This window comes from Poecilia latipinna, unplaced genomic scaffold (genome assembly GCF_001443285.1).
Source record: "Poecilia latipinna isolate Pla-1442-1.1 unplaced genomic scaffold, P_latipinna-1.0 Scaffold2506, whole genome shotgun sequence".
NCBI classification, from domain to species: Eukaryota; Metazoa; Chordata; class Actinopteri; order Cyprinodontiformes; family Poeciliidae; genus Poecilia; species Poecilia latipinna.
In genome coordinates, this window is record NW_015115122.1 from 73,663 (window position 1) to 86,255 (window position 12,593).

General features: G+C 37.1%; 2 protein-coding genes across 3 annotated transcripts; one reads left to right on the forward strand and one right to left on the reverse strand.

Moving 5' to 3' along the window:
- Positions 1 to 1,493: 1,493 nt before the first annotated feature.
- On the reverse strand, positions 1,494 to 10,316 carry LOC106938088 (uncharacterized). 2 transcript variants are annotated; one of them, XM_015019919.1, is made up of 11 exons: positions 10,118 to 10,316; positions 8,462 to 8,701; positions 8,221 to 8,338; positions 7,243 to 7,395; positions 6,942 to 7,136; positions 5,787 to 5,860; positions 5,456 to 5,653; positions 4,998 to 5,135; positions 4,825 to 4,914; positions 4,574 to 4,717; positions 1,494 to 4,498 (listed from the first exon to the last, which is right to left on the reverse strand). In XM_015019919.1, the coding sequence occupies exons 2-11, from the start codon at positions 8,699 to 8,701 to the stop codon at positions 4,370 to 4,372; spliced, it is 1,479 nt and encodes a 492-aa protein (XP_014875405.1). In that variant the 5' UTR covers positions 10,118 to 10,316; the 3' UTR covers positions 1,494 to 4,369. The 2 variants fall into 2 exon arrangements, with proteins under 2 accessions (XP_014875405.1, XP_014875406.1); XM_015019920.1 differs by lacking the exon at positions 6,942 to 7,136 and having other exon boundaries at positions 10,118 to 10,313.
- A 777-nt stretch (positions 10,317 to 11,093) lies between these two features.
- LOC106938085 (uncharacterized protein C3orf38 homolog) lies at positions 11,094 to 12,260 on the forward strand. The gene is made up of 2 exons (XM_015019914.1): positions 11,094 to 11,428; positions 11,634 to 12,260. Exons 1-2 carry the CDS (start codon positions 11,302 to 11,304, stop codon positions 11,858 to 11,860), a joined length of 354 nt encoding a protein of 117 aa, XP_014875400.1. The 5' UTR covers positions 11,094 to 11,301; the 3' UTR covers positions 11,861 to 12,260.
- Positions 12,261 to 12,593: the final 333 nt, after the last annotated feature.

The window sequence follows — 12,593 nt, forward strand, 5'->3', positions numbered from 1 at the left end:
GAGAGGGTTCTTTCTGCACACAGCTTGCATGTTTTCCCTCCGTGTGGGTTTTCTCCAAAACTCCAGCTTCCTCATGGCTGTTTGTTTTTTTCCTAAAACTGTCCTTGGGTATGAGTGTGTGCATGCATGTTTGTTTGTCTTGTGTGTTACTGTCGCCCTGTGATGGACTGGTGAACTGTCCCGCCTCTGGCCTAAGGAGGTCAGGAGGTGGGCACTAACCGCCCCCGCCATGCTGCATGAATAGGCGGGTAGACCATGGATGAATCCTTCAAACTGTTGCCAAATACAGCAAATTTTAAAGACCTACAATGTGTTTCCATGGTTGTACATGAAGGTCATAACTTTTGTTGAGTAGTTTTTTGATAATGGGAATAAAATTAGGGTTTTTTTTATTAATAAAACCAGTTGTCTTTGTGCCAAGACAGAATCGGTATAGAAATTGGTGTTATTTCAAAGTTGAGGCTCAGATTCTTACTTGTGGACCTCACTTTGTAGAATTTCACTTTGAACTTAAAGACTTTTTTTTTTCTTTTAACTTTTTATGGTGTGACTCAATAGGACTGCATTCAAATCTTATTTATATGTACAAATGTTAATAGCTGTTTTGTAAATGTAATATTGATCCATATATTTTTGTTAAGACGTGCTTCAATTTCTTTAAATAAACAAATTGTGAAATATTCTGAATGGTTAATCTATGAGAACAGTAATTGTGCTTTCTTTGATTCACTTCAATAAAGTGAGTGGTGCTCACTCTTAGTATGAGATTTGTATGTAAAAATATACTATTTCCAAAGGAATAAAAAGTACATAATATACTTTTTATTGTGCTATAAGCTAATATTGGATAGCTGGCAGACTATTTTTGTTAGAGGCTGCTTGACGAGCATCGTGCAGCTAATTATTAAATAGCATTACGTTAATGTGGGTGAAGTATTGTACTCCTTTTCACACCACAACTAGCAAAACCAGCGTGGGGCAGCCTTCCTTCAGCAGGCTGGCTGGCAGTGTGCAGCGGCATATTATGCAGGAGGAGCATTGTGTCAATCTATCCTAAATACAGCTGGAGAACATGCGGACACATTCTCTGGAATCTCGTTCAAATGACAAAAGAGTAGAACAATTTTCTTGGTACTAGTAAACAGCAAGGTTAAAATGTAAAAGCCTAAAACGTGAAATTTAATTTCGAGAATGTAAAAAGAGCAGGAAAACATAGTGGTGCATCAGCAGAAGATCTGAGAAATTGTTACCTTTAACCAATCATTGGATGCATAAATATTAAATCACAAAACTTTTTTTTTTAATTATTAAATTTACCTCAGAGTAAATTATATAAAATGAAAAAGTCAGATACTGCGACAGACTGGCGACCTGTCCAGGGTGTACCCCGCCTCTCGCCCGGAACGTTAGCTGGAGAGGCACCAGCACCCCTCCCGACCCCACTGAGGGACAAGGGTGTTCAGAAAATGGATGGATGGATGGAAAAAGTCAGATAACATTTATAAATACATTTTTAATTCAGCATTGCATATTTACTGTTTAACATATTGCTTGATTGTTAATCCCTCAGAAAGGGTATGAAATAATTTTTATTTTTTTTTACATTGGGATCATTTATTAAAAATATTTTTTGCATCATTGTCCTGGTAAATGAGGTAATTTAAAGATATACAAAAAAAAAAACATCAATGCAAGGAAAAACACACATTGTCTTATTTTCTTTGCAAACATTTTCTTCTGCTTTGTTGCAGCCTGTAACCTCAGTCACCTGATTACGGAGCAAGCCAGAGATCCTCTTTGTCCCTCTAGGCTTCCTGCTCAGTTTCATTTATTGAACTGAATTCTCAAACATGATCTATCCATCAGCATGATAATGACTCGTGCTGATGGGTAATGACTGGTTCAATGCGAGATCAGATCAACACAATTCAGTTTCAGACCCTTCAGGGTGAGTTGACAGGCATTGAACAAAGCAGACAAGCAGTTCGGCTGCAGGCCAACATTCAAGGTTCGAGGGGTTTCCGTTATCCCATGCAATAAAGGCATTCCAGATTTATAACATGCAAAAATAACCATTTTCTTTGGGTGTGCATACTGTTATTAAAAAAAAAAAAAAATCAATTATTCTCTGTATTGCAGACAAAACAAGCCAGTTTAAAATCTTCAACACAAGCAGCATTCATTGCACTGAAAATAAAGAGCCCAGATACAGTTTGAGCTTTGGTCTACCTGAGGAAAATTAAATGAAGGAATAAATTATATCAGAAAACTTAACGTATGTAGAGTTGTGTTCAAAATAAATAGCCCAGCGTCACCAACCAAATTGATCACTGCGTTTGGAAGAAAGCCGATTTCTCCATGGAAAATTATTTACCAGTGGGCGAAGTGAAGTAATAAAAATAAACAGATTCTGCAATCATGACAAACATCCTGCTGATTCATTGTAAGTGAATCAGTAATTGAAAAGATTGTGAAGTTTAATCAATAAAAGAATGCAAACAACTGGGCTTTATTTAGGGACAAAGGGCAGCACGGTGATATTATTTCATTCATACAGTAAATATCAGACTTAAGACATAAAAATGTAATTTTGTCCTTTCTGTTGACTGACACATTTGTGTTTTTGGTGATATTTATTTATTTTTATTTTTTTTAATACAATGTGAAGTATCTTCTATGCATTTGTGTGCATTGACTAAAAATATTCTCAGAATTTTAAACTTTACCTTTTTGAAGATGCTATTATTTTGAACACAACTGTATAGGCATCCAATTGCAAAATAATTATAACAAAGTGAAGAAAAAAAAAAACAGAAAACAAAACAAAGAGGGAAACATTATACGGTGGGTAAAAATTACATTAAATGCCGGGATTGCAATTTTGTAGAATAAATACCTAAATAAGTTAAATCACTGAAAATAAATCTAAAATGCACACATTAAATTAAAGTACAAACACATCTCATTAAGTAATGAAAATTTCTTGGTGAGATTATACTGACTTTGCCTTCGTTTCAGCAAAAATTTACAGAGAAAAACAGCTAAATGTTTGCGTGTAGGACAACACCGAATCATCTGTGGAAAAATAGTAAACATGTCTCAACCGCGTAGAAAGTTAGCAATCCGCATGCAAAGTGTCAGAGTGCATTCCAACTTTTTTTTTTTTTTACTAAAGTTTTTTTATTTTAGTAAAAAAAAAAAAAAAAAAAATAGTAGCTCTTTTACAATTTTCAACGGAAGACCTGGATCAAGGGGGAAGGTCATCAAGGCATGTATGATAAGAAGAAGAAACTTATGTTGTGTTCAACTCGCTGCTTAAGTCGGATCTGGGAATAACGTTACACTACATCTGAGTGTGCTCTAGCTGCAAGCCGGAAAGTCCAGTGAAGAAGAGTGACTTGCTAATTGTTAAGATGCTAGCTTCCATCAGCAGCACAAGCTAATAACATCCATTCCAAGCATTCACAGTAAAAGGAGATTCCTGCGACTTTGACATTGTGTGGTGACAGCCGTTTTCTAGTTTTCTAGTTTGAACTGGGAGATACTTCGGAGAGCTTCTATTTGGTTTTCCAAACACTGAATTTTGAAATTCTAACTTTTGATTAATGATTGAACGAACCGGTACTTCCGGAAACAGGTATAAAAAAAAAAAAAAAACAACAACATTTTGCTGCAAGTCAACTGACAGCAGCATCTGCCATAGTTCATAAATCAAGTTGTTTAAAGCAAGTCTAAAAATACTGGTATCCTTCATTTGATACACACATTAGAATCAGTATTAAAAGTATTTACTTCTTTTACTCTTGAGATATCTGTAGCATTAAAATGCAGAACAAGGTTTGATCAACTTAAATCTGCTACATTTACAACATAACTTCTGCAAATATAAAGACTGTTGTTGGATATGGCTTGTCGATTTGAATTAAATGGACCACATGATGAATGTGGAAAGTGTTAGACTGGACTCATCGTAGCTGTAATATTTTACTCCTGAGTTGCTGATGCAGACAGGTAACACTTGTTCTATAATTAAGCTAGTAAAATAAAATGTGTATTGTGCTATTTAAGCTAATAATGAACCTGCTGGAGTACAAAGGATTGAGTCTGCAAATTTTTAGTTAACCCACACATTGTAATGTGCTGCATAAAATTATATGACATCTATAATCAAGGGTGAGAACTATCGGTAAAACCCTCAAGCAAGAACTTGGGTTCTATGTAAGTATGCATCAGATGTGCAGTGCAAATGTGTCCTTACAGCTAAAATGTTAGCATCTTATTTTGGTGCAAACTTCCATCCCTGGTGGATTCAAGCACGCATAGCTGAGCAGACAAAATGAGAAGCCGTAAAACCACAGAGTGGGGACGCTCAGTGGGCGCTGTTGGAGCTCCAGTCGTAAGGGAGGAAGCTGACTTTAGTTTTCCCAGCAGAAAGGACATCCTGCAGGCTGGTCTTCTTTGGAGAGTCACCCATATGATCCAGCACCCACTTCAGCAGCTGTAAGAGAAGGTGAACGTGAAAAAAAATAAATAACGAAAACAGAAGATGTGTCTGTAAAGCATTTAAATGTACCTTTTCATCTGTGCCTCCAAAGTCAGCCTTATACCACTTAAATATCTGACTAAGACACACTTCGTTTTTGCCAGAATCAACCATACAGGCATCGTCGTTCTCCAGAAAGGCTTCGGCCGCGGTGAGGAGCTGGCTGTCTATGTCCTGTGTTCGAATCAGAAATGTGTCCTTTTACTGCCAGCATCGTTCCGCAGAACGAATACAGATCACTGCACGCTGTAGGACACCAGCAAGAGCTGACATCTACGTACCTGAGGTGTGTAGGTTTTAATCGGGGGGCAGCCCTTTGCACCACAGTTCAAAGCAAAGTGAATCAGGGGCTCAGCATCTGGAAGCGCCACCTAGTGGATGACAGAAGGAGTGCTATTTAGTTACACTGATGAAGCTAAGAAACTGGCTTTTGATGGTGAGTGAGTGTGGAGACCTGGAGTCGAGGATCCGTTTTGGAGAAGGGCTTTCGGAGCTGTGCAATTCCCTTTCTGTTCCCTCGAAGGACGCCATTTTCAATGTCTTGTAAAGTGAAGACTTCACCTCCAATAAGGTAGCTAACATAGTTGAAAAACTACAAAACATAAACAGAAGCAAATTAATTTACACTTGCATGAAATATAAGGAAATGTGAAAATGTGATATCATGTGAAAATAGCCAACTACAATATTTGTGTATCTAAGGAAAAATGTAAAATGTAAACATTACATATAGTGTAGAGAGTGGAAAAGCCTGAGATGCTGATGCTTCAAAAAAAAAAAAAAAAAGAAAAAAAAAACTGTGCATTGTGTGTAGTGGGAAGGAACTAGCAAAGCCCAGGATGAATAAACACTGCATAAAGAAAATCTATATAGCAGTGGAGCTTTTGAGGCACATCTTCTTTGTAATCCTACTTTGTATCTCTGCCACATGTTGGTAGGGGCCCCCAGGCGCAGGTAGCCATGGATAACTAAGGCGTTATAGATGTTGATGAAGAAGGCCAGCTTCTCCTCCCGGCTCAGTGAGAGCAACTCCACCCTCTGGAGCTGAATGGCCAGCTCACAGTAACGTTCAAATGCTGGGTCCACAGACATCCCTTTATAATCCACACACTGTAGAAGCAAGAGCAACACAGAGGACAAATGCAATTTTTTGCAAAAAAAAAGAAAATATATATATATATATATTTATAAACAGGCAATGTAAAGAAATGAAACATATACACTAGAGCACTGAGAACATTACCTTGCCATCAGCAGAGAGATGCTCCGAGAACAACTTCAGAATCAACTCTCGTAAAAGCAACGAAAGCTCAGCAGCTGGAAGGCAGAAAGAACGAGACTGTTCAAATGTACCGTATACTAGATGTAAAGTTAGCAAGTGTTTTGATGGAAACATTCGAAAAATATGCACTGCAAAAACTTTTTTTAATTTTACTTAAACTGTAGCATAACAAAAAAGTTCACTGTATAGAGGATACACTTCATGTTTCACAAAAACTTTCAATTGGTGTCGTGCGAGGCTTTGTGTGGCACAAATTAGATTATTAGAAAATAAAACATCCAACACCATGAGTAAGAACTTTTCTGTGCAGAACATTAAAAGACACTCATTGGTTAAACATGCAACAGTCAAATACATGAATAAATACAAAGCAGCACAGAAACCAAAACAATGCATGGCACCACCACCACCACCAGCAAAATTATGATTTATTAAAACAAATAGGATTAATGCAAACATCATTTTTCAATAATTGAGCAAGCAGAGCAAATACACAAGACAGAGGTTTGAAAAGACTTCTGTTTGATGTGTAAATGTGGATAATCCTCCTTCTTTTTTTGTTAGACTTCAAACTAATACCTCTGTCAAACATCCTGCAGCTGATTTGTGTTTCTAAATCATAAGTCTTTAGCATAAAATAACTGGATCAGTCAAAATATAAAGAGAAAAGCCTGCTCAGTGTATCATGCTCATAATAAGTGTACTGTTTATATAGTTTCAACAACTCGAGTTGTTAGTGCCTGTTACTTTTTCTGTTGTAGTAATTTTGCTAAAACCTCTTACAGCTGGGTTTTAATTGAGTGACAGAATATAAATTTGTTCCACAGCGGCGCATATTTTGAGGTGCTTCATGAAAAACATCTCACAGCTGACTAACTGACTCATTTCTCCGGCAAGTCGATATTAGATGCGTCAGCAACCCCTGCTTTAACTTTCACCATCCCAAACATACAATGCATAGCGCACAAACCTAAATGAACCCAAAAGGATCACACACCAAAGCCAGCAGCAAAAGACAAAGCATTAGAGAAAAGTTGAGAGTTAGTCATCTGAATCTGCACCAACTCAGAAAGCAAAGCGTGTATGCCTGGATCCCGGTCATCTCTCCTGACCTACCCTGTTTCGGAGCATAGGCGGCTGTCTGTCCTCCATTCAGAGGTGAATGAAGGTCATCTTCCAGCAGCCTGTATAGTGTGTCCATGGTTTCTTTTCCTTCTCCAAAACACCCATCCTTCTCTCCCCTCCTTCCCACACTGACCATGAACTTCTTCTGCAGCAGTGCCTGGCCCGTATTACAGGCCTCGGCCCTGTCTAGCACAGACATGTCCACGGTGAAGAGCTTGACTTAAACAAGTGTTTCGACTTGAAGTTCGTCGTTTTCATGTTGCGCGTCAGAAATCTCTGTTGCCCAACTTACCCATGCCCTCTTTTGTTTGCAGCCAGTCAACCAGCTGAACGCCTGAGAAGCTGTTTTTGTATAAGGTCAGCCCCCTCCTCTGAGTGCCAATCACACCAGCATGCTTCAGGTCCTCTACCAAGTCTGCAAACTCATCTCTCTCACCTCTGAGTTCTGTGAATAGCAACATCCCAAAGCCACTTACAAAACACACAGAAACAGATGTCTGAAGCTATACATTACAAGGAGTGAAGGCTCCTGTGCAATCTAAGCTTAGTGTCAGGTGGAAAACACATCATCAGAATTTGTCGTATTTATTGTGTTTTTGGTTTAAAAAAAAAAAAAAAAAAACTTAGATGACAAAGAGAAATTCAAAAAAGCAATTTCATAAAATGCATTAGCATAGTAATTAGGAATGCAAACTTAAATCCCAAAGGAAGGAAGCTTCATTTATCTGAGTAACGTTGCTGGTGGCGCCATAATGAAAAGACTATTTACGCTGTCGGATACCCAATTCAAAGATTTAAATGGCTCCCCTACAGCAGCCAGGTGCTGCAGGCCTCATTTATAGGATCAAATATCCTGTGTCACTGCTAACAAGCACAGCCGAGTCTGGCCTCGAAAAAAAAAAGCCCTCACACAAACACTGCTGCTGTTACGTAAAAATACCACCATGTCCTTCCCATCAGTTCGCGCTATTTCATAACTACTGACTGATTTAGACTCATCCTCAAACAGAGGTGACTCAGCAAAATCTGTTTCCTGAGACAGTTATCCATTTGCTTTTACAAACCTGACACAGATTTTGGTACTTAACTTATTCCTTACAGTTCTGAAAAAAATATGAAAGCATTGTGTATCAATATTTCAACACACCAAGCATTAAGGAAAAAACAAAAAACAAAAAAAAAAAAAAAAAAAACAATATTGGAACAGAATGCTGTTTTGGTTAAACAATAATCCCAAAAACACCAAATATATTCATAGTAAATTGCTTACGTCCATCAATTTCCCCATCTGGAGCCTCAAATGGATTGCTTTCCGGTAACGGTGGAGCATTTGCTGAAAGAGGCTCTTCTTTAACCAGAGTCACCAGTCTTTGAAGCTCCTCAGTAGCCTGTGATTGTAAAACACAACAAGTGACCCAAGTTGGACTTATGTATGTTCTTTCTTCAAAAAAAGAGCAATTCTCGGGATCATAGAATTAGATCTAGACTCAATAGATATCTGTTCTACTTACCAGTTTTTGGAGATCGTCGTTACCCCCAACATGGACGCTATTAAAGAAGATTTGAGGTACGGTGCTGCGTCCTGTAAGCTCCTTCAGTTTCACTCTTAGCTCTGAATGAAGGCCAACATCCACTTCACATACTGGTATGCCCAAAGACCTGAGGGTAGCTTTAGCCTGTACACAATGTGGACATCCCTGGATAGAGTATACCGTTACACGGCCAAGAGCACTGCTCTTAAAACCCTCCATCTGCAGCAGAAATAAGAAGATTTAAATATATCAAATCAGTGCAAAGTTACTTTTATCTTACTTATATTTTATAGTTGAACTACACTGAGTAAGATAGGACAACACAAGAGGTATTCATCTTTAAATGACTAAGGGTCTCTTTATATACGTCACATACTGCATACACATCTGGTCCTAAATAAATTACAATCTTTGGTTTAGGAAGGTGGATTCATAATCCTTAATCCTATATAATCTCCTTGAAGCTTTGTTCTCTGCATGCTATCTACAGTGCCTGGCAAAAGCATGCTACACGATATTTTTGTAAGAGTTTTCCACATTACAAGCAAAAACTTCAAAACATTTTTTTTTTTTATGTTTTTTTTTTTTTTTTTTTTTGCATGTGTGTTAAATAGACCACAAAAAGCAGCATTCTGATCTGGATGGAAATTGAAATATAGATTTTCAACAGTTTTTTGAGCATATAAATTCAGCTCCCAAATCAGTACTTTGTGAAACCATCTTTTCCTGCTATGACAGCAGTAAGGCTTTTGTAGTATGTCTCTAGCAGCTTTATTTCTTTGCAAAACAGCTCAACTCCCACCAGTTTCCTGTATTTGCTCAAGAAAAGAAACCAGCATGATGCTGCCACCACTTTTTATTGTGGGTACAGAGCGTTAATATGGCCACCTGTCCAATTCAGCTCGAAAAACGTTCTCCCTTCCATCACTGTACGAAGCTGTGTAAGCTGTGTAGGGCATGGTGTTTACCACGCTAGTGCGTCAAAGGTAATTTGCTCAACCTGTGTACAGATGTGCAATATCCTGTGTGAGACATAGGCAAGCCGATGAATAATTTACTAACTTATTTAATGGATAACAAAACAGGACAAACTCCTACGCAAAGAACGGTTTCTGACAAATCATTGACAAGGTTTTTACTCCCTATTTTTGGACATTTCTGTGTGGAAAACATGTCACAAAGTTATTTTTAGGTTCATTGTTACTTAAACTAACAAAAGTTGAACGCAGGCTCTTTATGATGATTCGACTGTGTAAATGGGGTCCCGTGTCCAGTACTGAACCACTACCAAACGCATGTTCTCAAAACGTTTTTTTTTTTTTTTTGGAATGTAAGTTTTTATGCAACAACATTGACCGCTAACTCTCTAATGACCGAGCTTTAAATAAAATAAACAGTTTATCTAGAAAATATATAACAGATGAAAACATATTTTATATTCAAATAAAACGCGCCTTTAAATTAAATTCCCTAAATGCTGTTTACATTGCGGTAACGTTAGTATATAACCTGCAAAATCAACAGATACAAAATGAAAATGTTAGTTTCCGATCATTGTACATATTTTCTTATTGCTGAGTTAAATTATTGAATAACAAGCGTATGACTTATTAGTTAACGATAGAAGTACATTACCTTTCTTGGTTTCCCTGCTATGGTCAACACAGAAGTATGATATAAAATTTTACGATTAATCCTTATTAAACAACGTTAGCTAAACCAAACTAAATAATAAGTATTTGCAGCTCAAATTAAGACGCTGACGGCGCATCGCCCTTTCCGCAGGCTTTTTGCTTGCTAGTTCCCGAGCAGACGCCGCATTGGCTTCATTGCCAAGTGAAAACAGTACGTCGGCGTGTTCGCCATATTACAAGTGGCATGTTCTCACAAATAACCAATGTAATCATGGAAAAAAGGCGACGTTTTCGTTCAACTTTTGCTGACAGAAGTCAATAATAATAATAATAGTCATCATAATAGTCATAATAATAATAATAATAATAATAATAATAATAATAATAATAAGAAGAAGAAGAATAAGAAGAAGAAGAAGAAGAAGAAGAAGAAGAAGAAGAAGAAGTTTTTAATGGAAAATGAAATACAAAAAAAGATATCCACAATGTCACCAAGATCTTGTAAGAGGCTTACTATCCGATACTCTTTAAATCTAAAAAAAAAAAGTGACACTCATAATATGGTAACAATATGGCAACGGTTCCAAAACGGACCGGACGTTCCAGATTTGTCCTTCCTCATTTCGCCTGTCTTCTGATGATACCTTCAAATGCTCATTGTAAATTTGGAATTTTTGTACTTTTCCTTTTACGTTTGACCATGATTGTCAGTGCACGGCATCAATATGATATAATTTACTTTGCAGTCATATAAATTAGTTAGGCCTAATATAGGGTTCCAAATTTCTTGTCATAACGCCTATATATGTTAAATTTGAAAAGAACACACACTATTAAGATGGGAAATGCTAAAATTTCGACAAGCAAAAAGGAACGCAAATTATCCTTCATGACGCATTTACTTGAACTCGGATTCCTACTGCAGTGTTTTGAAAAACAACACGGTACAGCAATCATGTATACACAACAGGGATTCGTATGAACACGTGAAGCAAAATTTGAAGTAATAATTACACCGGGGGTATAAACATAGGACAAAATTAACTAAAAAATTAAAAACACCAGCACTACAATAAAAATATTTGTTATGGGAGGAACAGTTACGCATAAGTAAATGTTTCTGTACGGACGCATTTCCAAGCAGTGCACATAAGGGCGAAAAGCCCAAAATTTTGTTTTGTGATCATGTCTGGGCTTTCAGAAACGGAGCGTGTTGGCTTTAAAAAGATATTGAGCTCGATGACAGATGTCGACTTAAGGTCACTTAGTGACACGGTTACAAATAAGATGATTGTTGTGGAAAACGTGACAGGTAAGACTTCAGTCTAAAAAGGAATACTCTTGCTCGATTATTCCTAAGTCTCTTCAAATTTTTAACAATGATCTTAAAAATGTCACAAACTTGGGTAATCATTGTATACATTTACTTAAAACACCAGCATGCGAAAACATCAGAGAAAACAAAAACATAAATGTTTATGTGCTGTTTGTTTACACATTTTTAATTTTTCATACAGAGGCTATGGAAACAATTCTGAGTTTCTCCAAAAGTGGAGAGGAGCTTCTCAGAAGGAGAAAGGTTCACCGTGACCTCATATTTAAATACCTCGTCAAAGAAGGGGTGACGATGCCGCCAACCAGCGAGAAACACCAGCTGGTGAAGAGGACGCTGGAGCTGTGGTCGTCAGTAACGGTAGGGCAGGGTATGCTAACCTGTTCCCATGGTTATACAGTCGTAGTTTAATGAATGATATTTAAAACATTACGCTATTTTTGCATCTAAAACGGTTAGGAAAAGCTCTGACACATTTAATAAATGTTTGAAATAATTTGCAGTTTGAGTTTTTAATTAATTTATGGTCAGTTTTGATAGTGCATTAAATTTCAACTTATCTACTTGTTGCTACTTGTCAGCTGCTTGAAACAACCATACAACACTTTTCTCTGGCTTTCGGAACAGACAAAATCATCAAATTGGAAAGTGTTCCAATTGTTCACATAGTTCTACTTTATTTGTTTCAGATCCAGTAGGTTGATTTCACCACAGACACACTTAAGCTTACTCTATTTATTTTAACAAGAGAAAAAGTGAAGTTGGAAGCTAATATCAGTCCAGCACCTTGTGCTCCACAGTTACAAACTGGGGGGGAAAAAAAGGAAAAGGAGGTGAGTTGAGTGTGATTGTATAGTGGTATTTCACACAAATTCACAGTAATCTATATAAATAGTCTTTAATGTAAATAGCGGATATACATGTTTAGAAAAGTAAAGTAAATACACACAAACATTCAAAGACCATCACAAGTTGTATCAAAAAAATTAAAACATATCTAACAAGAGAAAAAATCAAATTGGTGGTTAACATCAGTCCAACAGCTTCTGCACCTAGTCATTAAATAAAATACAATAATAATAACTAGAAAATTCCGCAGAAATTTTGAGGGGCATGCCAAAGTGTGCCCGTCGCTTTTTAATCA

What these genes read in the sequence shown, in the direction of transcription:
- LOC106938088 (XM_015019919.1), bottom strand. Translation starts at nt 8,701, where the DNA reads ATGGAGGGTTTTAAGAGCAGTGCTCTTGGCCGTGTAACGGTATACTCT. An exon ending in ACATGTGGCAGAGATACAAA is followed by an intron (nt 5,136 to 5,455) that starts GTAGGATTACAA and finishes TATGTTTTGTAG; the next exon opens with TTTTTCAACTATGTTAGCTA. An exon ending in TTAAAACCTACACACCTCAG is followed by an intron (nt 4,718 to 4,824) that starts GTACGTAGATGT and finishes ATTCGAACACAG; the next exon opens with GACATAGACAGCCAGCTCCT.
- LOC106938085 (XM_015019914.1), top strand. Translation starts at nt 11,302, where the DNA reads ATGTCTGGGCTTTCAGAAACGGAGCGTGTTGGCTTTAAAAAGATATTG. An exon ending in TGTTGTGGAAAACGTGACAG is followed by an intron (nt 11,429 to 11,633) that starts GTAAGACTTCAG and finishes TTTTTCATACAG; the next exon opens with AGGCTATGGAAACAATTCTG.